This window comes from Argopecten irradians, chromosome 6 (assembly GCF_041381155.1).
Source record: "Argopecten irradians isolate NY chromosome 6, Ai_NY, whole genome shotgun sequence".
Lineage (NCBI taxonomy): Eukaryota > Metazoa > Mollusca > Bivalvia > Pectinida > Pectinidae > Argopecten > Argopecten irradians.
In genome coordinates, this window is record NC_091139.1 from 21,579,136 (window position 1) to 21,604,781 (window position 25,646).

The window sequence follows — 25,646 nt, forward strand, 5'->3', positions numbered from 1 at the left end:
GGATATGCTGTTGTCCAGTTGGCATTCATACGCCTATAATTCCCCAGTGAATGTAGTTCAATGCTTACATTACTACATTTGACAACAATTTGTTCAACTTGAGAAATTTGCATCTGTAATGAAATAGAAATTCATTATAGTCAAGGACAGAACAGCCATTTCGACAGCCATCATTCATGATCACTGTCATGGCAATTGTGATGTCACGACGGCAATGACATCAAAATACGGGGATGGCAGTTCATCCATTAAACAATGCTATTAGAAAATTTGTCTTTGAACAGCCTTTTTAAAAACATAATACACACACACCATCCTAGTGTTATAATATTTTATCATATATTTGTACATTCTCATATTGCAAAGTTTACATCAATTTTAAAATTGTCTCTCACACATCTTCCATAAGTTAACCAGATAGTAGGTTTGAAAAGTGCATTACAATATTATCATACCCAGTATCAATTTCAAATACAGTTTTCTAATTTAAAAATATTCAATCAATCTGTAACCTTACAGGATTCATATAAAGAAAACAGTTACAGCCTCCTGATATTTGTTTTTCATTCCAGAATAGTAACACTGCAAGTATGATTGTCGACAATGACTTCTGAACTGATTTGTCCTATCCATATGACATTGGTCCCATACATTGAGTATATATACCTCTCCTTTTATATCTCACTATAAGCTTGCTCCTATTTTTCCCTTGATAGTCTATAAGACAAATATGTCTCCGACTCCGCATCAAAATGGGATGAGAATACACTGGACATTAGTAACGGTATAATCTCATCATTCCATGCGGAGAAATAAAAATTCAAAATATTTCAATCCAACAGTTTGATATATGTTATGATTGGTGAAGTTTGTGTTTTTAAAAATCGTATTGCCTTCACTCTACTTCACAGCGAAACTGATGATTCGAATGTCGTCGTGTGGTTTGTCTGTTTTTGGATTAGTTTTCACATTCCCGATATTTTGTACAACCTCCATGCCTTTCACGACACGTCCAAATACAGTATGTTTGTTGTCCAGCCATGGCTACAAAATAACACAAACCAGAATCAGATAAAGTTATAAATCAAATAAACCAGAATCAAATAAAAATATTTAAGGAATAGATTTTTTATTTTGTTGAGGTTATGAGTGTATAATGATAATGGAGCACATGTAAATTATGTAATCCCGTATATTTACAGTTTTTAACGTAATTGAATATTATTTATTCTTGCCACAGTTGCATATTTTTTATTGAACTACCCATAATATTTTCATCTCCCCTCATCGTCAAAGAATTCAATTGAACAGCTGATTGGGATCGAGTCATTCATATGTTACCACCAAAAGTGAGGTCATGACCCCACGTTGATATGCCAGCGACTATTCCCGTACGATAGAATCACCGCACATGTCGTACTATCATTATACACTGATAATGATAATACTAGAAAGCATGGTTATTGAGTCCATGTCAGTGCAAACTGTTAATACACATGTATAAACAAAATGAACCAGAATAAAATTAAGTTATAAATAAAATAAACCAGACCATGATTGGAATGGCAGTAGGGAAATAGGAGGGGGGCGGGTTAATTGGAACTGGTCAAAGTTTCAGAACTACATGTTTGTCTGTAATTAAAGACATCCATGCCCCTGGCTATATATCACATAACAGGAAAGAACCGACATGGCTGGCACTATATTTCATAGCAAAAACAAATAAGAACAAGAAATGAACGTATGAGAACAGCAAAGCTAGCCTCTGGCGGTTTGTTGCTTTATTTCAGGTTCCTTCTATTTCACCAGTATTATACAGTTAAGCTGAAAATCGAGAGGCGAGCTAAAAATGATTAGAGGTAAGGAAGCAGGAGGAAGGAAGATAAGATGGAAAATAGGGTCAAGTCTGGGGTGGAAAATGAAAACAAGAGGCCCATGGGCCTTAACGGTCATTTGAAATCATCTCCACAAATTTTAACAAGAGGGAGGGGGGGGGGGGAGGGTGTCAGAGCCAAATTTGGCCAAAATCCAATAAGGTCTTTATGACAAGTAGCATTTTGAAGGAATTTTCCTTTATTTCCCCTATTGGGCCCCGCCCTTCAGGCCCCAGGGGGGTAACAGAGTCACCATTTATACAAAATCTATTCACCTTCCCATTAAGATATTTTAGACCAAATCTGGTTGAAATTCTTTTGAAACTTTATGACTAGTAGCATTTTGAAGGAATTTTCCTCTATTTCCCCTATTGGGCCCCGCCCCTCCTGCCCAAAATCTCTTCACATTCCCCCAAAGATGTTTTGACCAGAGTCACCAGTTATACAAAATTTGTACCCCTTCCCCAAAAATTGTTTCTGGTCAAATTTGCTTAAAATCTGTTAAAAACTTAACCAAAATTTCCCCTATTGGGCCCCGCCCCTCAGGCCCAAGGGGGGTCAGACTCACCATTTATACAAAATCTTCTGTTGTTTCTGGTCAAATTTGGTTAATATCCATTAAGAACTTTTTGACTAGTAGCAATTTAAAGGAAAAGTTTACGCACGGCGCACGACGACGGGCGGTGCACGATGACAATAGGTCATCTTGACCCTTTCGGGTCAAATGACCTAATAAGAGAGAAAGAAAATGAAGGAGAGAGTGAAAGAATAGGGAGGAGTTTAAAAGAAAATGATTACATAGGAGGAAATGGAGCTGAGGAAGAGGCAACAGTTAAACAAGGAATGACACATCATAAAGGGATTTTGGGAGATAGAAGGAAGGTATATGAATACTTGCTCCGAGAGTCTGTTTACTTATAATGTTTATAAGACTTACAGTGGGACAGACTGTGATGAAGAACTGGGAACCGTTGGTGTTAGGTCCTGCATTGGCCATGCTTACTGTGTACGGTCTGTCATGTCGTAAGGATGGGTGAAACTCGTCTTCAAACTCACCACCCCATATTGATTCACCCCCTGTTCCATTCCCTATAACAGAATAAATACAGATAAAAACAAGCATACTGAGACTTTACTGAGTAATGGATTCAATTACTTATATACAAATTTGAAGTATCATAATAATCGGGGAAGAATGAAGTCCTGAGAGCACAGACAAACGTCACACGGACATATAAACAGACAGAGATGAAAACCAATCCAGTCTCACCCATTGGAGACTTCAAACTTCCTTTTTAGGTAAAATGTTCATCCGTCAAAAATGGTTGTTTAAAAAAACGTATCAATAAAGGCATATGTTGGTGTTTCTTTTAACTAATTACATGTTTTTCCTCATATAACACTATTTGTCTAGCTTTAAAAAGTAAGAATATCTTTATACCATTTAGATAAACTATGATTATACTGATTGAAATACTTCTTTAGAAGCCCAATCCATTTGAGTTAAAATTTTCCTTTAAAGTTTATGTACGATTTGATAGGAGGCACCTTAATAAACACAAGGCTAGATTTAAATATCTCTAGGATATTGTCTGAAACATTACAAGGGAAACTAAATCAACAGTAAGTATGTAAACTTACCCTCTGGGTCCCCTGTCTGTAACATAAAGCCTTTAATAACTCGATGAAAAATATGACCATTATAGTAGCCAGTTTTGCCATGAACACAGAAGTTCTCCACAGTCTTTGGACACCTGTGAAAAAAAATTTGTGAAATTAATGCATGTTATAATCAAGTACACTGTATATACTGCCATCACTTAGTTAATCATTGAGATTTCTTTGCCTTTATACTATAAGAATCAGACTTTCTAATTGATCAGTTCTAGGTTTTTTCATACCACTGTGATTAAACCCCCTTGAGACTACACTCTGTATCACAAAAATAGATGTTATTGTGACATCACAATAGAGATATTGCATAAAGATTAGGTTATACAATCCCTTACTAAATCAACGGAATAGTACATTTATTTCACACATATTTGATTTTGTAAAGTAGTTTGAAAATTAATTATAAACACAGTTTTTTCAATGAATTGATAAACTGCATCCTTCTCAAGTTATTTTCATTATTTTAGTTTAAATGTAGTCTAGATTAAGCAAACAAATAGACAATGACAATTCTTTTCTCATAAACAGGAGTATGACTGAGACAGTATCAGATCTAAAACTGTCCAGATCACAGAAGTTTACTTATAAAATGGTGATGACAAACATCTGATAGAGTTTATTGTACCCTGTTGGTATTGTAATCAAACTAAAACAATCATAGCTTACACACAGTAGAATATGAAATCTGGCAGTTGTGGGCTAATACAGAACATATTTTTCCTATCATGTTCCATTCGTAAAAAAAAATATTTAAAGATGCTCCACCGCCGATAGAGCGTAAATGATATTCGCCATTTGAACAATAATTGGTGTTTAATCGTGTATATATATGTCTAATTAACACAGAAAATAATATAAAACAATTTATTTTGCCTTTGGTGCATGTGCAATCAATACTTCATTCCATATAGGATATAGTGCCACGGAATTTTTTTTCGGGATGCAATTAATTATTTTTCATACTTTTAACTTGAAGTGAAATTAGAAGCTCAAACTTTTCAATGGTGGTAATGGTTTAAAGTAAGTAACTCTTGTAACTGAAGAAAAATACTAAATTGTCTGCTCCTGTTTTAGATAGGGAAAAAAATAGCATTTGTAAGCGGTGGAGCATCTTTAATGATGTTATGGTGAATATTTTTATACTTACTCCTTTGCAAACAGTTTGATATGAATATCTCCCATGGTGGTATGCATGATACAATTCTCCGACACACGTGTGTAGGATATATCCTAAAAAAGTAAACGTGTAACTTTTAGCAAGATCTTCATTCAGTCATGTATGCGTTTTGGATATTTCATTAATTTGGAAAAGGAATAACAAAAATTTAAACTAGAAAACAGATACCCATCACAAAAGACCCCAGCACCTTCTAATAAATGACTCTTAGCTTCAGTAAATGCTGTATACCGGCTCTTATCAAACCTTTAGGGGTCATGGTGGCCATTTTGGATTATCTAACACTTCTGTGTACTATTACTTCTGTTATATGTGGAATATTGTTTTGAGGAAATCTGCAGAAACCCTTTGTAGACAGACAGATGGACAGTGATAACTATACAGTTCCTGCAGGAGATGTGAGGCCCTTATATTTCTATTCAACTTCTGTGTAGGTTAATAATGTCACGAACCAACAAAAACTAATTCAATTTAATTTTAAGTAATACTGGAAACCCACGGGTGGAGGGCTACTCAGGTCATACTCAGACAGCATAACTAGTGGTCAAATGTAGCCACTGTAGCCCCTCCCTTACCCCTATAAGTAATTAAATGCAAATACTACATAATGTCACACAATTAAAACAGGGAGCCCCATTGAAGATGACAAATTAAATGTGTCTATGAACAATAGTGGGGAATAACATGAATACCTGTGTGGCAGACACCATATCCTCCTTGGATGGTTTCTCGTTGAAAACATCTCTCTCTGTTTCTGAGCTGCAGTATAGAATGTAACAAGTCCTTATTTATACAATCTATCTAGTCACCAACAAAGCTTAAAAAATTGAGCTTTAAAATTTTCTAAACTTATTAAAAGTATTGTGAAGCTGACACATAGTAATCATTTTAAAGTATTTAACATTGTAACAATAGAAATCACCTCATTGCTGGCCTATATCTATTATAACAGTGACCTTGACCTTTGACCTTTGGACCTAACATGCGACCCAAATCAAGCTTTTTTGTGTGTAAAGTTAAACTGAATTGGTCCCTTAAGTTATGCCATGAAAATGGCTTTTCTGTTTTAAGTAACAATGACATTGAACTCTGACCTTTGAGACAAATAAAGTTACAGCTTGATCAGCAGCAAGAACTATGAATTATTGCACAAAAGACTCCTCTACAGAGCTACTTTGAGGACAAGTTATTAATATATAAGTGTACAGCAAAATGGCATACAAAGTATCAATAAGATTACCTTTTAATATCATCTGGTTCTCTACGAGAAAATAAATAAAACCGGTTCTTTTTGAAGGCCGTACAGAACAGTATTGGATCAAGGTTAACGGTCTGTAGAATTGGGTTTTCAGAGGCGGCCATTTCCACGTCCACTGCTGCCTTCTGTTTTTTGCCTGTTCCCTGGAACATGCTGAGAGCCAGTAATCGAGCATTCTCCTTCTTCCCCAACATCCTAACACATCTATTGGTATGGAGGTTGATCACTGAAACACAGACAATTAAACATGTTATTTCATTAGATAAACATCCAGAAGATTGTTAGGAAAATGAAATGGGACAAAAGTAGCAAAGTTCCAGGTGTATAAAAACAATGAGTCATTTGATTTAACATGAAAACGTTTATAACATGTACAATTGCTTGAATGAACTTTGCTTCTGAAACAGACACTGGTATCAATATAAATATCCTAATCGGAACATACAGAAATCTCAAAGGGATCTTGGCACCTGCAAATAAATGGTCTTCAATATGAAACATGAAGTTTGTCACTGCTTTTCTTTTTTTTATCTTTTCCATCAACAAGAAATCCCAGAGGGATCTTGGCGCCCACCAAAGAATGATCTACGTCTGATAATGAAAAGAGGGATCTTTTCTCTGCTTTTCAAACTTTTACTTCATATTACTACATATGAAATTTGAGAAAGATCCTTCCAGTACTTTCTGAGATATATAACACTAACAAAGTTCAATTATCAAAATCCAAGATGGCTACCTGTTGGTCATCTTGTGGACCGATTGGTTCAAAAATGCAATATGCACAACTAAAGTCCTAGGGGAACCTACATAAAAAATTTGAGACAGATCGCTTTAGTACTTTCTGAGAAATAGCGGTAACAAACTTCAATTATCAAAATCCAAGATGGTGGCCTGTCGGCCATCTTGTTGACGAATCAGTCCCAAAATGCAATATGCACAACAAGACCCCTAGGGGAACCTGCAAATGACATTTGAAACAGATCCCTTCAGTAATTTCTGTGAGAAATAGCGGTAACAAACTTCAATTTCAAAATCCAAGATGGTGGCCTATCGGCCATCTTGTTGACCGATCAATCCTAATATGTAATGTGAGTAATTAGGGACCTAAGGGAACCTGCATATGAAATTTGAGAGAGATCCCTTCATTACTTTCTGAGAAATAGTGGTAACAAACTTTTACTATCAAAATCCAAGATGGCTGGCTGTCAGCCATCTTGTTGACCAATCAATCCCAAAATGCAATATGCACAACTAGGGCCCTAGGGGAACCTACATATGAAATTTGAGAGAGATCCCTTCAATGCTTTCTGAGAAATAGTGGTAACAAACTTTTACTATCAAAATCCAAGATGGCTGGCTGGCAGCCATCTTGTTGACCAATCATTCCCAAAATGCAATATGCACAACAAGGGTCCTAGGGGAACTTACATATGAAATTTGAGAAAGATCCCTTCAGTACTTTCTGAGAAATAGCGGTAACAAACTTTAACTATCAAAATCCAAGATGGCCGCCAGTTGGCCATCTTGTTGACCGATTGGTCCCAAAATACAATATGCACAACTAGGGCCCTAGGGGAACCTACATGTGAAAATTGAGAAAGATCCCTTCAGCACTTTCTGATAAATAGCGGTAACAAGAATTGTTAATGGACGGACGGACGACGGACGGACGGAAGGACCGACGGACCACGGACCACGGACGAAAGGTGATTTGAATAGCCCACCATCTGATGATGGTGGGCTAAAAATATTTGACAACATGAGGAACCTGCATAGGGTATAAGCTGTGCTCAAGATAATTTTCTAGGGAGTGGATAATTGTACTTGCTTTATGAAGCAGAGGGGTACAACTCTTGACTTCTGTGCAAACCCAAAACTTGACAGAAATATTTTGATAAAAGTTATATGGTTATATGTGGTTATACATAGTATAAAGTTATTGATAAGCTAGCAATTGTGCAAATATCTAGCTAGTATCTGAAACAATAGCACAATCGATGCAAACTATTGAAATGGAATTACTGTGATTTTAATGTCTTCTGATTTTATGTCTGGATGGAAGTACCCATACCAATTGGAGTGAGTAATACAAATATTGTAGGGGTAATTTGTACACGTTCATACAATTTTTAAGAGTATCGTAATTGACCGATTTCCTAAAGGTATTTTATCCGTATACGAATCTCAACTGGAGCATTGGTATAAGGTCAGTCAGAAAAGGCATGTCATATCATAATTAAGTCCAACCGTTTTTATTACGTACCAATCTTACAAAGAAGAAACAAGAGGCCAATGGGCCTTAACAATCATCTGACTATTGGCACAATAAAACAAAGAATATACTAGTGGCAAACAATTAAAGCAATACAAAGAACTCTTTTAATAGAAGAAGTTCAGGCTCTGATGTATTTGATGAAATAGACCTTGAATGAAAGTCAAGATCATTCATTTAAATAAACATGGTGTCCTTTCATGCCAACATGCTATAAGTCCAATATCAGGGCCCGTTGTTAGAGCATGATTTGTGAACATTTCATTTGTCATTTTCTGCAAAATTTATCATTATATCTTCACTAAACTCAGCAAGTAAGTAAAGAATGAAGCTCTGAAAATTCTAATAATGAAGTTCTGAAAATTCTTATAATGAAGTTCTGAAAATTCTTATAATGAAGCTCTGAAAATTCCTTTAATGAAGCTCTGAAAATTCTTATAACATTTTATAAGATTTGTATTACCAGAAATGATTTTCTCTAGGCCTCTTAGCTATACACAAGAAGTTGTTAAAATTTCTTAGTGTATTTGACCCCTGTGACCTTGAATGGCCATCAAAGTCATTCATTTGAACAAACTTATTAGCCCTTCATCCCAGCATGTAACAGGACCAATATCAGGTCTCTAAGCCTCTTAGTTATTAAGAAGAAGTTGTTTTAAGATATCTTTTTCTACTGCATATGACTCCTGTGACCTTCAATGAAGGTCAAGGTCAATCATTTGAACAAACTTGGTAGCCCTTCATCCCTGTATGTTGCAGGCCAAATATCAGTATCATGGGTCTTGGTTATTGAGAAGAAGTAGTTTGAATGAAAACTTTACGAACAGCACACAGTGCATGATGACAGACGAAGCACAAAGACTACAGGTCATCTAAAAAGAGAAAATGTGGAAGAGGAAAAATTAGCACCTTTTTTTTAAAATAGAATTAGTTCCCAGGGTTTTTTTCCCCCTCCATCCCTACTTGTTGACTGTCTACTGTGAGTTTTTATTGCTAAGTAGCACTTATCATCACAGCAAGTATCACTAGGAAGTACAATGTAAGCATTGAATGTTCTCAAAAAACACATCTTTATAACAACACACTGTCAATCCTTATAATACCAGGATAGGGCAGATGGAGGCCTAGACAGATGGAGAAGTGACACACAGAAACACAAATGGATGGAAGGACAGACAGAAGGAAAATGCACTAAACCATATACAGAAAGATAAATGGAAGGTGAGCTCTGTTGATAACAGTTAATTTGAGCGTGGTTAAACTATCTACATTTAGGTTATTTAATAATAACTAAACACACCCTCTCCGTTCACAGTTGTTCACAAGTTGGAGTCAAACATCCGCTTATACAGGTTCCTTACATTGCCTATATATGACTTACTATGACATATTGACAAGTCTCCATTGTTTCAATTGTAGCTGTGAAACAATATGAAATGTTTCACTAAACTTCCTTTTTTGAATTATCAGTTTGCCTTTGAGAAAAGCCATCATATGTACTAACGACTTAATGAGTGTTATTTTCTTCTTTACCTCATAAATGAAAATATCAAAGCTCATCAAATTCATCAGAATTTCAGCTGAACATAAAAGAATAGAATATTTTAAACATTATCCTTCCATGAAAATACTCAGGAATAAATGCCCTGCAACTAGAGATTTGTTTTAAATAACAAAACATGTGTCTCTTTCCTCCAAAATTCATCACATAAACTATTGCAAAAAACTACAGAATAATTTTTTACTGTACTTTTGAATTAGGAGAGGCAGGTAGGTATCCTTCAATTTTCAAGAGAACAAGCCTAAAAGTAGAACACGATTGCCTTTAGGCAATGCAGACATTCTTTATTACAATATGGTTCAGAGTTCATAGCATGGGCAAGGAATACTTTTAAAGCAGAAGAAGCAAAGTGGTAGAAGACTACTCATTCCTTTGTCTATGTTACGTATGCATAAGTGCACAATTTTGTGTCTTAGATACAAAGATAAGTACTCTCCCTTAATACACTGGCCAAGTAATCTAGTCATCTGACTCCCTAAATACACAGGCCAAGTAATCCAGTCATCTCATTCCCTAAATACACTGGCCAAGTAATCCAGTCATCTCACTCCCTAAATACACTGGCCAAGTAATCCAGTCATCTCATCCCTAAATACACTGGCCAAGTAATCCAGTCATCTCACTCCCTTAATACACTGGCCAAGTAATCCAGTCATCTTATTCCTAAATACACTGGCCAAGTAATTTAGTCGTCTCACTCCCTAAATACACTGGCCAAGTACTCCAGTTATCTCACTCCCTAAATACACTGGCCAAGTAATCCAGTCATCTCACTCCCTAAATACACTGGCCAAGTAATCCAGTCATCTCACTCCCTAAATACACTGGCCAAGTAATCCAGTCATCTCACTCCCTAAATACACTGGCCAAGTTATCCAGTCGTCTCACTCCCTAAATACACTGGCCAAGTAATATCCAGCCATCTCACTCCCTAAATACACTGGCCAAGTTATCCAGTCATCTCACTCCCTAAATACACTGGCCAAGTAATCCAGTCATCTCACTCCCTAAATACATGGCCAAGTAATCCAGTCATCTCACTCCCTAAATACAATGGCCAAGTAATCCAGTCATCTCACTCCCTAAATACACTGGCCAAGTATATCAGTCAGTCATCTCACTCCCTAAATACACTGGCCAAGTAATCCAGTCATCTCACTCCCTAAATACACTGGCCAAGTACTGCAATCCAGTCATCTCACTCCCTAAATACACTGGCCAAGTTATCCAGTCGTCTCACTCCCTAAATACACTGGCCAAGTAATCCAGTCGTCTCACTCCCTAAATACACTGGCCAAGTAATCCAGTCATCTCACTCCCTAAATACACTGGCCAAGTAATCCAGTCATCTCACTCCCTAAATACACTGGCCAAGTTAATCCAGTCGTCTCACTCCCTAAATACACTGGCCAAGTAATCCAGTCATCTCACTCCCTAAATACACTGGCCAAGTACTCCAGTCATCTCACTCCCTAAATACAATGGCCAAGTAATCCAGTCATCTCACTCCCTAAATACACTGGCCAAGTAATCCAGTCATCTTATCCCTAAATACACTGGCCAAGTAATTTAGTCGTCTCACTCCCTAAATACACTGGCCAAGTACTCCAGTTATCTCACTCCCTAAATACACTGGCCAAGTAATCCAGTCATCTCACTCCCTAAATACACTGGCCAAGTAATCCGGTCATCTCACTCCCTAAATACCACACTGGCCAAGTAATCCAGTCATCTTATTCCTAAATACACTGGTAAAGTAATCCAGTCATCTCACTCCCTAAATACACTGGCCAAGTAATCCAGTCATCTCACTCCCTAAATACACTGGTCAAGTAATCCAGTCATGTCATTGGCCAATTGCAAGTAATCAAGTCGTCTCACTCCCTAAATACACTGGCCAATTATTCCAGTCATTTCAATCCCTAAATACACTGGCCAAGTAATTCAGTCATCTCATTCCCTAAATACACTGGTCAAGTAATCCAGTCATCTTACTCCCTAAATACACTGGCCAAGTAATCCAGTCATCTCACTCCCTAAATACACTGGCCAAGTCATCCAGTCATCTCACTCCCTAAATACACTGGCCAAGTAATCCAGTCATCTTACTCCCTAAATACACTGGCCAAGTAATCCAGTCATCTCACTCCCTAAATACACTGGCCAAGTAATCCAGTCATCTCACTCCCTAAATACACTGGCCAAGTAATCCAGTCATCTCACTCCCTAAATACACTGGCCAAGTAATCCAGTCATCTCACTCCCTAAATACACTGGCCAAGTAATCCAGTCATCTCACTCCCTAAATACACTGGCCAAGTAATCCAGTCATCTCATTCCCTAAATACACTGGCCAAGTAATCCAGTCATCTCACTCCCTAAATACACTGGCCAAGTAATCCAGTCATCTCACTCCCTAAATACACTGGCCAAGTAATCCAGTCATCTCACTCCCTAAATACACTGGCCAAGTAATAATCCAGTCATCTCACTCCCTAAATACATGGTCAAGTAATCAATCATGTCATTTAATTGCAAGTAATCCAGTCATCTTACTCCCTAAATACACTGGCCAAGTAATCCAGTCATCTTACTCCCTAAATACACTGGCCAAGTAATCCAGTCATGTCATTGGCCAATTGCAAGTTATCCAGTCGTTTCACTCCCTAAATACACTGGTCAAGTAATCCAATCATGTCATTGGCTAATTGCAAGTTATCCAGTCATCTCACTCCCTAAATACACTGGTCAAGTAATCCAATCATGTCATTGGCTAATTGCAAGTAATCCAGTCGTTTCACTCCCAAAATACACTGGCCAAGTAATCCAGTCATCTATTCTCCCTAAATACACTGGCCAAGTAATTCAGTCATCTCACTCCCTAAATACACTGGTCAAGTAATCCAGTCATGTCATTGGCCAATTGCAAGTTATCCAGTCGTTTCACTCCCAAAATACACTGGCCAAGTAATCAAGTCATCTTACTCCCTAAATACACTGGCCAAGTAACTCAGCCATCTCTCCCTAAATACCCTCAAATAACCATCATGTCATTGGCCAATTGCAAGTAATCCAGTCATTCACTCCCTAAATACACTGGCCAAGTAATCAGCAACTCCTAAATACACTGGCCAAGTAACTCATCATCTCACTCCCTAAATACACTGGCCAAGTAATCCAGTTATCTCACTCCCTAAATACACACTGGCCAAGTAATCCAGTCATCTCACTCCCTAAATACACTGGCCAAGTAATCCAGTCATCTCACTCCCTAAAACACTGGCCAAGTAATTCCAGTCATCTCACTCCCTAAATACACTGGCCAAGTAATTCAGTCATCTCACTCCCTAAATACACTGGCCAAGTAATCCAGTCATCTCACTCCCTAAATACACTGGCCAAGTAATCCAGTCATCTCACTCCCTAAATACACTGGCCAAGTAATCAGTCATCTCACTCCCTAAATACACTGGCCAAGTAAACATCATCCCTAAATTGGCACACATTGGCCAATTGCAAGTAATCCAGTCATCTCACTCCCTAAATACACTGGCCAAGTAATCCAGTCATCTCACTCCCTAAATACACTGGCCAAGTAATCCAGTCATCTCACTCCCTAAATACACTGGCCAAGTAATCCAGTCATCTCACTCCCTAAATACACTGGCCAAGTAATCCAGTCATCTTACTCCCTAAATACACTGGCCAAGTAATCCAGTCATCTTACTCCCTAAATACACTGGCCAAGTAATCCAGTCATCTCACTCCCTAAATACACTGGCCAAGTAATCCAGTCATCTTACTCCCTAAATACACAGGCCAAGTAATTCAGTCATCTCACTCCCTAAATACACTGGCCAAGTAATCCAGTCATCTCACTCCCTAAATACACTGGCCAAGTAATTCAGTCGTCTCACTCCCTAAATACACTGGCCAAGTAATCCAGTCATCTTACTCCCTAAATACACTGGCCAAGTAATCCAGTCATCTCACTCCCTAAATACACTGGCCAAGTAATCCAGTCATCTCTCTCCCTAAATACACTGGCAAAGTATTCTAGTTATCTCACTTGCTAAATATACTGGCCAAGTAATCCAGTCATCTCACTCCCTAAATACACTGGTCAAGTAATCCAGTCATCTTATCCCTAAATACACTGGCCAAGTAATCCAGTCATCTCACTCCCTAAATACACTGGTCAAGTAATCCAGTCATGTCATTGGCCAATTGCAAGTAATCCAGTCGTCTCACTCCCTAAATACACTGGCCAAGTAATCCAGTCATCTCACTCCCTAAATACACTGGCCAAGTAATTCAGTCATCTCACTCCCTAAATACACTGGTCAAATAAACCAGTCATGTCATTGGCCAATTGCAAGTAATCCACTCATCTCTCTCCCTAAATACACTGGCCAAGTATTCCAGTTATCTCACTCCCTAAATACACTGGCCAAGTAATCCAGTCATCTCACTCCCTAAATACACTGGTCAAGTAATCCAGTCATCTCACTCCCTAAATACACTGGCCAAGTAATCCAGTCATCTCACTCCCTAAATACACTGGCCAAGTAATCCAGTCATCTCACTCCCTAAATACACTGGCCAAGTAATTCAGTCGTCTCACTCCCTAAATACACTGGCCAAGTAATCCAGTCGTCTCACTCCCTAAATACACTGGTCAAGTAATCCAGTCATGTCATTGGCCAATTGCAAGTAATCCAGTCGTCTCACTCCCTAAATACACTGGCCAAGTATTCCAGTCATCTCACTCCCTAAATACACTGGTCAAGTAATCCAGTCATCTCACTCCCTAAATACACTGGTCAAGTAATCCAGTCTCACTCCCTAAATACACTGGCCAAGTAATCCAGTCATCTCACTCCCTAAATACACTGGCCAAGTAATCCAGTCATCTCACTCCCTAAATACACTGGCCAAGTAATCCAGTCATCTCACACCCTAAATACACTGGCCAAGTAATCCAGTCATCTCATTCCCTAAATACACTGGCCAAGTAATCCAGTCATCTCATTCCCTAAATACACTGGCCAAGTAATCCAGTCATCTCACTCCCTAAATACACTGGCCAAGTAATCCAGTCATCTCACTCCCTAAATACACTGGCCAAGTAATCCTGCCATCTCACTCTCTAAATAAACTGGCCAAGTAATCCTGTCATCTAATTCTTAAATACACTGGCCAAGTAATCCAGTCATCTCACTCCCTTAATACACTGGTCAAGTAATCCAGTCATGTTATTGGCCAATTGCAAGTAATCCAGTCGTCTCACTCCCTAAATACACTGGTCAAGTAATCCAGTCATCTCATTCCCTAAATACACTGGCCAAGTAATCTAGTCATCTCACTCCCTAAATACACTGGTCAAGTAATCCAGTCATGTCATTGGCCAATTGCAAGTAATCCAGTCATCTCACTCCCTAAATACACTGGCCAAGTAATCCAGTCATCTCACTCCCTAAATACACTGGCCAAGTAATCCAGTCATCTCACTCCCTAAATACACTGGCCAAGTAATCCAGTCATCTCACTCCCTAAATACACTGGCCAAGTAATCCAGTCATCTCACTCCCTAAATACACTGGCCAAGTAATCCAGTCATCTCACTCCCTAAATACACTGGCCAAGTCATCCATTCATCTTACTCCCTAAATACACTGGCCAAGTCATCCAGTCATCTTACTCCCTAAATACACTGGCTGGCTAAGTGATCCAATAGGTGTTGATATCAACTACAGTCCTTTGGGGGTCTATTTATTGGTAGCTAGTTCAAACTGGAAGAAGTGTCTGTAAGACACAAATGTCCAGCCTCTCCATTTTTAAACATACCGTAGTTTTGATGTCACCTATTGTTGTGTCTGTACGTTAACTCCTAGATTATCGTGCCATTACATGTAATCTCTGTACCATATGTATGGAAGCAGGACAGAATACAGACAACACTTTGTTCTTACCCCCTGGGTGAGAGGGGATTGCACCAGGCAGGACAGTTATCAACATACTGATTAAAAGCTTTTCTCTAAATACATAATGTACTTAATTTATCAGTTAAGGATAGAATCTTGCTTTGGTCAATTTCATGAGGTGATGAATTGAGCTGTTCTTGAAACAAATTGAATGAACTGCATACCCTAGCATGGTATTGAATAATGATGTCAGTGAACAGGACAGGAAACCAATACCAGTATCAACAATGTCAGGTAATACACATGATGTGCTACATTTTCTACAACAGTTACTCTACACTTCACCGCATACCAATACATACCTTTGATCCCTAGCATGGTAGCGTAAAGCACAAAATGTCCACTCTCGTCAAAAACTGGAAAAAGAAACACAGGCACTTATTACAAGTCATAAACAATAGAACTCAAGATAGAGAACATATGATAATACATTGTTAATGATACATAAGCAGTTTCAATTTTCTCATCATCAATATTGATATCTGAGGGCCACAATTAATACAAGATCTGACACACTTGAATGTCTCTGTCAGCCATCTTATTTTTAAATAGGACACCGATTCACAGTTACTGAATATTGACCATATAAACAATGTAATGGCTTGCAGATTTGCATGTCCCTTGTTATTTGCATTATGTGTTTGTGAGCAAATCTTATTTTTTTAGAGAAAACAACTTTATTTTTAACACAAAAATTAGACATAACAACAAAAATACTAAATAACTCTAATATAGAATAATCAGAAATAAAAGTGTAACAAGTTCACATCTAAAGATATGGTAATGACATTGTGAGATATCACAGCTAGACATAGTTTCATAGAATATACACTCACGTATACTACACTTAAGGAAGAATTCAGTTTTCTCTAAATCTCCCTCAACAGACAGACAAAGTAACATAAAAGTGACACTCACTTATACTACACTTATGGAAGAATTTGGTTTTCTCTAAATCTTCTCTTCACCGCTAGACATAGTTACATAGAACTAACACTTACTTATACTACACTTATGGAAGGATTCAGTTTTCTCTAAGTCTCTCTCCACAGCCAGTCGACGTCCAAATTCCATGTTGGGCAGCTGCTGTTTCATCTGTATATAAAGAAATGTGTGATTCGTTAGTGATGTTACAATAAAACTTGGATTTCTTAGTGAAATATCTGGGTCCAGTTTAATGAACATTACTTAGCATAAAATTTTCCATTGGAAAGCATCACAGACTGGAAGGCTCCTTAACTTAAGATTTTTCCTTAACTTTTGCAATGCTTTTCTATGGGGAAATTTTTAGTGATTTTAAATAGATCACCAATAAATAGCAATATACTTAAATGAAGCATGAGATAAGACAGCTAAGAGGCCCCTATACTGTAAAATCACAACCGGCAAACTCAAGCAAAAATCCAGAGTAATGATTTCTTTGTTCAAACATGTGGAAGTAAAGTTAATCTTGTATTGAGTTTTTGAAAAGTTTGGTTTTAAAATGATGGTTACCAAATTACATTGAAATAAACAATGTCTTTAATAATCAGTGAGGTTCAATACTTTATTTGATTTCACGATTTACCAAAATATGATTTTTTTTCTGTCATCTTTTTCTTCCAATGATGTGAAAATGTACCAACCAATATGTAATAGAATTAGTTTGACATTGGCGGGCAGCATTAAGATGCTGTATATTAACTAGACACTGTGATTACTACTAACCTGTTGTAGCTCTGTATACTGCTTCAGAGATTCGTCCAAAACTTTGGATAATTTTCCAGTTAAGAATTTGAAGATTCTAACCTGTGTAAAAGTAAACATTTTATATATAATATCTGTAAAGTAAAAGATTATTTTTAATCGGTATCAGTATAAGAACAATTTTTACTCAACACATCATCTGCACACATTTAACTTTGACTTAAGATCTCCAAGACTCACTTGTCACATCATTTACACATATTCAACTTTGAATTAAGGTCTCCAAGACTCACTTCTCACATAATTCACACATATTCAACTTTGAATTGAGATTTCCATGACTCACTCATCACATCATTTACATATATATAACCCAAAATCTTGCAGAAACTTACCCTTGATTTTTTACCTCGAAAAGTTAAAATAGTTTTGGTAAAATTACCAGACCAAAGGATATTTTAGAGGAAATGATTGATTTCACACTAACAATCCATGTAAATTACATCTGAGTGGATTACAAGATTTACCAACCCAATCCCTCTTGATAAAAGAAAGAAAAGTGATTCCATTATCATCAACTTAGATTTTTTTTCCCAAAATCTCTGTGAATTGATTATTTATTATATAGTGATCTTTAATCTATTTAAAGTCCTTCTCTCTCACAATGTCATGTTTTTCTATGTACAGAATTATCTTAAATTTTATAAGTCACCAACCTTTCTGTCCTTTGCTATAGTGGCCATTAATTTGCCGTTTGGTGAAAAACTGATATCGCTTGGAATTGTCTTGTTCTGAAACCAGGAGAAAAATAATGATTATACATATTTGTAAAAATAAAAAAAAATGGATATAAAAAGACTTTAAAGATATTGTACATTAACTTCAAACACCATTGTTCACATACAAAAGGTCTAAAATATTTCTTAAGAAAACTTGGATCAGTTAAAAACTTTTTGACTGCAATATAATTGAACTGATCAAGAAGACCATCAAGTCTATTTATTATAGTTTTGTAATAATAATATAATAATTAAATTACAAATGTTAAAACATACCCAGTTACACATGAAAGCTTTTCAATCTGTCAGTATTTACCTGAGCGAATGTGTACAGATCTGTATCAGTTTTATACTCCCACTGTAGATTTTTAGGGAATTTGTAGTCAAACTTAGGCCCTGTCCAGTATTCCAGCATACCATCTTTATCAGCAGACACCGCCACCTCATATACCGGATTATACTGGAACAGCAGTTGTTAGATTTTCAAAATGTAATTTACGTCAAATAAAAACACACATTTAACTAATTTGTTTTTACTATCTACATGTATATATAGTCAAATAAAAAGGGTCCAATGGGCTCAAATCACTCACTTGCCATCTTGTGATCCTCTAACTTGCTAAATGATCAAAATACAATCTGATCAAAATACAGATCCTTATAAACACTCTGTTCAATAGAGGATCTGACATCATCCCATAAGGGGTCAAATTTAGATGACCTTTATACCAACTTTACTTCAGATCAAATGCATTTTCTACAGATAATTATAGCTGGAGAGACAACAGACCGTGCACTATGTCATAAGCTCACTTAAGCCCCTTAGGTAGGCGACCTAAAACGGCATTATCTACAGAATATATGTTTTAAAATAAAACAGTGTACAGTATTTTCAGTTTTACAATCTTTTAAAGGGAACACTATGTAAAACCATTTCCCAAAAACATATTAAACTTTATATATTTAAAATAATAAAACATGTTATCCTATCACAAAAACCATATTATAATGATACAGATAATATCAAATGATTAATACATATAGAATACAGTTTATTAACATTAACAAAGCAACCACATCCAGATTACCTCCCCTGCTTGTTACTTACCCTGATTAACTTGACGGGTGAAGAATGCATGTTGGAGAGTGTGTGTAGGGAGGTGCTCGTTCCCCTGCCGTCGTATACGTGTATGTTACCACTGTCCTTCTCTGAGCTGCAATCAACAAATGATAACAACAAAATGACAACAGCAGGCCTAAAAGGTGACAGGCAGCAGGGTCCTTCACTTAGAATTTCAAAGTTTCCTTTGGTGATGAAATCACATCATGTTTTGAGCCAAGTGGAACCAAATTTTTTGAGTAAACTTGTATAAGAATATCTGAATATCATCTGCTGCTGATTTTACTGAGGAATGAGGAACAGTTATGTGAGCAGGTGGTTTATACTTACATAGCCAATGCACAGACAGGATCCCCTGAGGCGTAGATCCAACCACAGGTATGGGGGGTATAGTCCAGCTTCATCATGTTGATCATATCTATCACAGGCAAAATAGTTATCAAGTTACAAGTGAGAGAAATTACATTGGGAGAAAATGATACTGCTTGTTTTTATAACATTTATAATAATGTGACTTGATGCACTGAGAATTATCAAATTACATCATCTCAGATCACAAGTAAATTGTATCAATGACAATAAAACTAAAAGAAATAAATATAGATTTTGATGTGCTTTTTCAAACACATGTGAAATAATTGACAGATCACCAGATTGACGTTAACCATGCCCACCTTAGCGACGGTTGTCAAGTGGGACAGTGTGTGTCTGAATAAGATTCAGTCACTTTAAACCAATCACACTAATTGTATTCTCCCTTCTAAAATGACTTACCAAAGTTGACAACATCAAACACTTTGGTTGATTTGTCATCAGATATAGTACAACAGAGATCGCCCGGACTGCTAACACACATGTCCTCAATCGTTCCTGTAAAACACCAGAACATACGACACTTATAAATAAGCAGAATATCACATACAGAATATCATTTGCTCTTCACCATATAACGTCATTATTCAGATAAAGAAAATCATTTGTCATTCACCATATAAAGAACATCATTTGTCCTTCATCAGATAATGTGCATCATTTATCATTCACCAGATAAAGTACATAATTTGTCATTCACCAGATAAAGAATATAATCTGTCCTTTGCCAGATAAAAAATATCATTTTTTCTTCTCCAAATAAAGAATATAATATGTCCGTCACCAGATAAAGAATATTATTTGTCCTTCTCCAGATAAAGAACATCATTTGTCCTTCACCAGATAAAGAAGACCATTTGTTCCTTACAAGATAAAGAATAGCATTTGTCCTTTACCAGATAAAGAATATCATTTGCCTTTCAACAAATGAAGAACATCATTTGTCCTTCTCTAGATAAAGAACATAATTTTCCATACAACATCTATAAAAATCATAAACCATATTCTTACCTAAATGACTCCTAAAATGCTTGACAAATTCAATTCCAGCATCTTCATTTTTTGTCCAGAATTTAACATGTCCATCACAGCTAGCAGTGATGATGAATCCAGTCCTGTAACAGAAATTTATAGTGAAGGTCATGATACATGTCAATTTATTAAAAAAATATTGATATTTTACATCATATTCATATTCATCATTCAGGCTTTCTGAATCTTTTGTTTATAACTTTAAATCATTTTAGCAACAATTTCACAAGTTCCAAACAATTTCAAACACTCTGCTTTATATATTTAACCCTAGAAAATCTATGTGCCTGGAATTAATATCACTCACTGGCTTCTTTAATATAAATTTATGGGACAAAGAAAGGAGTTGCTATGAACATAAACACAGCAAACATTGCAGTATATAAGATGGACAATACGTATGAAACTGCATGAAATACACAATATAACTGGAAATATGTACAACATGCATGCACCAGAAGTTATATTCCTTGGTGGTTTTTTTTTATTTCATCATAGTGGGTTTTTTTTTCAATTTTTATTATTTTCATATTTTACAACAGAAAAAAACTAACAGTATAATTGATTAGACCAAAAAAATAATACATCTGTTCAGGGTTACATTTGCAAAAAAAATAGGGTCGATAGGTCTGCATGTTTTTTTTAATGTCTTTCACTAGTACAATGAACTCTAAAATAATGGCTGGAACCTGAGTCTGAGATCGAAATCATGACTTTTAAAGATGCTCCACCGCTGACAAATGGTATTTTTTCACTATCAAAAACAGGACCAGACAATTTGGTATTTTTCTTCATATACAAAAGTTACTTACTTTACACCATTACCACAATTGAAAAGTTTGAGCTTCTAATTTTACTTAAATTTAAAAATATTAAAAATAATAAATTGCATCCCAAAAAAATTCCGTGCCACTATGTTCTATATAGAATGAAGTTCTGACTATGCATGCACCAAAAGCAAAATAAATTATTTTGTATTATTTTTGTGTTAAACAGACATATATATGCACGATTAAACACCAATTGTTGTTCAAATGATGAGTATCATTTATGGTCTGTCGGCCGTGGAGCATCTTTAATTTTTTTTTCGTAGAAAGTGGAAAAAAAATTACGGTCGGGGGTAAAATATTAGGGTCGGTCAGATAACCCTAAACAGACATATTTTTTTGTTTGGCCTTATTATAAGAATACATGAACCTTGACACAGCCACATGAGTCACCACATCTCTGTGCATAAAGCTCTTCTCATATGATTCAGCGTTGGGCATGTTGTCCAAGTAAACTTGTTCAAATTCAAGCACTGGAAAAAAATAGTAATAATTTAATTTAATATCACATTAAGTTTAAATGAAGATAATTAATATCACTTAAATCGCCATACATGATCTAGTCATTTAATTGAATATTTGGACTATCAACGCTTAATAAAAGGTTTATATCAATGATATTTAGGCAAAGTCTATCGAAGAGCGCAGCACTATATGCAACGGATATTCAATAAATATGTGTTTCTTAAATATGTGACTGCCACTACAAAATATATCTCAATGATAAATGTCAGTCTCTGTTTCAAGGCGAAAAAAACTGAGTGGTAGCTATGACTTTTAAGTTAAGATTTAGGACAAAATGTAACATTTTGTTAACGATCCATTCTGATTAATGTTTTCATTATGAATTTTTCAAAGTGTATATTTTGATATGGTCGTATGCAACATTGGATTTGGTGATATCCGCTTCCGATTTAATGAGAAAGTTTTCCAACTCTACACATATGGATGAATTAGTTGATTTGATTTCTGTTACCTAGACATTTCTATCATTAGTGTTCGCTATTATTCAATTTAACATGGATCAAAGAAGGAATATCAACAGTATGTTCCTACATATTACATATGTAAAAGGAGCGGGTCAGTGTGCTAAATAGGGTCTCTGTCACTCAGCTGAAAGACAGATATATATTCAGGAACCAGGTTTGATTCCTGGTTTGGAAACTTCATAGAAACATTTAATTTTCCTTGATTTTCTACATTGGCACCCGACTGTATGTAAATAACCCAAAAAAAGTGGTTTAGGAGTCTTGAAAAATAGGGAGTAGTTTAAAAGGCTGTCAAATTTATGTGTGCATTAACAAAATTGTGCGTGATTCACACACGTTTCTGCATGATCAGGAACACTGTAGATCTATTAGCATCTTTTCATTTCTTTTATTTTTTTTAAACATCTTGGGCGCCTATCGAATACGGTATAGCGTGAATATTTTTTTCTACACAGAACTCAAGTACTTATAGATCTACGCTTTTATATTTTGAAATTTAACTAAAACAATTGAATACATAAAAGGTTGTCTTTTCTTATTTTAGCATAGATGATATATATATGGCTAGCTAAAGTAAATAAAATCAGCTGCACAATGAGTGTGTAGACCAATGCTTGATCATAAAAACAATCTATGGATTTTTGAGACTCGAAATTGATAGTTGGAGAAAGTTTTGTTGTCGAAAATTAGGACAGGAGATCATGTGGCGTATGCATGTAGCATCTATATTTGGTAACCAACCATGTGTTAGTAGGTCTAATATTGATTTTTCGTGCAATGTTTACCAAAGCACTTTCACCACTCACCCATCTTTTAAGAAAACAAAAGGAAGAGTTTTTAATAAAAAAAAAAGTGATGACAGAGTGTTTATAACTATCTGACCTTGATAAAAATATCAATATATATATATATATGAGGTAGTTCTAAAATTTGAACACAAACAAGAGGCTCAAGGGCCTTAACTGTCATCTGACTACCTTGGCATTAATCATATAGAAAATTATTTAGATATAGTGTCATGTCACTTGAGAAGAAGTTCAAAATATTTTTTCAAGATGGTGACTGTGGTGGCCATCTTGGATTTCGGATCGACCCGGAAAATAATAACACTTTGTCGGGACCATGTCAGGATCATTTCATGCAAGTTTCAGCCAAATCACACTGTTAGAACTGGGGAAAAAGTTCAAAATATGAAAAGTTTACGCACGGCGGACGACGATGGACGGCGGACAAAACATGATGACTATAGGTCATCCTGACGTTCGGGTCAGATGACCTAAAAATCCTATTAGAAATCAACAGGTAAATATAAGCCGAGAGATTTTTCACCTGTTCCATGCTGACAGCCACTTGCAAGAATGCAAAAAAAAATCACAACAAAATACAGACTTCAAGTGTTTATTTTTTAAAAGTGAGTATGGTTGTAATAGCGATACTTTTGGTCATTTTGTATGATGAAATTGCTTTTTAATTATTTTTTTACAACTTTTCTGTCTGGTTTTATATAAAATTGTACCTGTTTTGTGATCCCACTATTCAATCACGCAGACACAAGAATAATCAGATCTGGTGACATAGATCTGCATGACTTAATCTCAATCAACTTTCTAGTTGTTTATCGACTAACTTTTCTTAACATGCTTTCTCTGTATACCCTCTTTTTTTTCAGTCGCGTTTCTTTCATAGAAAGTCTAAAACTGTCTATAAGTTAATCAGTTACAGTACCAGATATGTTTTATGAATGATCAGCAGCTAAATGTTACTCCAATATTGTATGTATGTGCTTTTCAATTGAAGCATTAAATATATTACTTACTGCTTCTAAGTGATTTAATTTGTTCATTAAGAAATGCTGTAAAATTATTATTTGCTAAAAGAAAACAAATCACGTTCGCAACTTTTGCCAAGGATGATGACTTATAAATCCTTGCTTTTGCTTAAGCAAACTGGAAAGTTAGCGTGAAACTCTTAAACTTTGAAATTTTATTGTGCCATTGATATTGTTGATTAAAATATTATCGATTATTGTAACAGGAGAGAAGAAAATGAAGCGGCCAGACCGGGATTCATACTCAGGACCCTCCGAACACTAGCCGAGTGCTCTACGAACTGAGCTACCTGGTCACTGATGATCGACCCAGTCCAATCCCACTACATTATTAAGAGATCTTTTGTAATTTGGACTTTTATCTACAAGAATAATTTTGGTCTGGTAAAATCTTGTTCGGTCTAGTAAACATTTTTATTTCACCAGACCGAATGTCCTGGAAAGGTTGGGAAAGTTTGGCAAGCACTTTTTTTCTGCTGCTAAAATAGATGAAAGTAGACAAGGTAAGAACAGGATAAAAAGGAAGTGTTTATTTGTGAGTGGGGACTTCAAGGACACGTTGTTTATATTTGCCTTGAAGCCCTCCAGTGTAGTACTTTGTACTGTTGCCACAGGGAGGAGATTCCAGTGTGTGATGGACTGATGGTGTATGGGAAGAAGGAATACACTAAGACTAAGTACTTGAATGCATTCTTTGCGGCTGCGATGTGTCTGTATGCATAGGGATTTGTGAAATAGACCACACACAATTTTGTTCTGAATACCAAGTTTTACCCTTTCTCTTTTTAGTCTTGACAGCCTCTTCGGGCATGGGACCAACCCATTCATCGTCATCATCATCCACTTCGTCGATATCACGCTTGCCGCTTTCAGCCATTGTTGATTTTATGCCGTCGCTAAAACGTTTGTAACGGTGTTAGTTCTAGCAGTGACACAGATTAAGTTTTTTCCAACGTATGAAACGGAGGTGGGTAAGAAATTCCGGATTTTTTTTATATTATGATTTTTTCTCTCATTATAATTTTAATTAACACCATTCAAGCAAAATCAAGCACTTGGATTTTTTTTTCAAAATCGAGCTTAATAAGTCTGTAATAGACAAAAAATAAAATGTTTTCAATAACTATGTAGCCTATGGGGAAAAACTCGTGAAATCAATTTAGCACAGGCGTTTGGCTCAATTTCTATGGTGGTCGTTTTCGGTTATTCGAAA

The 25,646-nt window shown here is 36.1% G+C and overlaps 1 protein-coding gene across 1 annotated transcript; it reads right to left on the reverse strand.

Moving 5' to 3' along the window:
* Window positions 1–316: 316 nt before the first annotated feature.
* LOC138325316 (peptidylprolyl isomerase domain and WD repeat-containing protein 1-like) lies at window positions 317–25,348 on the reverse strand. The gene is made up of 17 exons (XM_069270877.1): window positions 25,208–25,348; window positions 21,987–22,089; window positions 20,769–20,872; window positions 20,160–20,255; window positions 19,716–19,803; window positions 19,374–19,479; window positions 18,582–18,725; window positions 18,203–18,277; window positions 17,508–17,588; window positions 16,802–16,895; window positions 16,103–16,156; window positions 5,966–6,209; window positions 5,418–5,484; window positions 4,696–4,778; window positions 3,516–3,628; window positions 2,812–2,963; window positions 317–1,044 (listed from the first exon to the last, which is right to left on the reverse strand). Exons 1-17 carry the CDS (start codon window positions 25,308–25,310, stop codon window positions 901–903), a joined length of 1,851 nt encoding a protein of 616 aa, XP_069126978.1. The 5' UTR covers window positions 25,311–25,348; the 3' UTR covers window positions 317–900.
* Between the last annotated feature and the right edge of the window lie 298 nt (window positions 25,349–25,646).

What these genes read in the sequence shown, in the direction of transcription:
- LOC138325316 (XM_069270877.1), bottom strand. Translation starts at nt 25,310, where the DNA reads ATGGCTGAAAGCGGCAAGCGTGATATCGACGAAGTGGATGATGATGAC. An exon ending in AGTATACAGAGCTACAACAG is followed by an intron (nt 16,896 to 17,507) that starts GTTAGTAGTAAT and finishes CTTTATATACAG; the next exon opens with ATGAAACAGCAGCTGCCCAA. An exon ending in CTTCCATAAGTGTAGTATAA is followed by an intron (nt 16,157 to 16,801) that starts GTAAGTGTTAGT and finishes TTCTTTTTCCAG; the next exon opens with TTTTTGACGAGAGTGGACAT.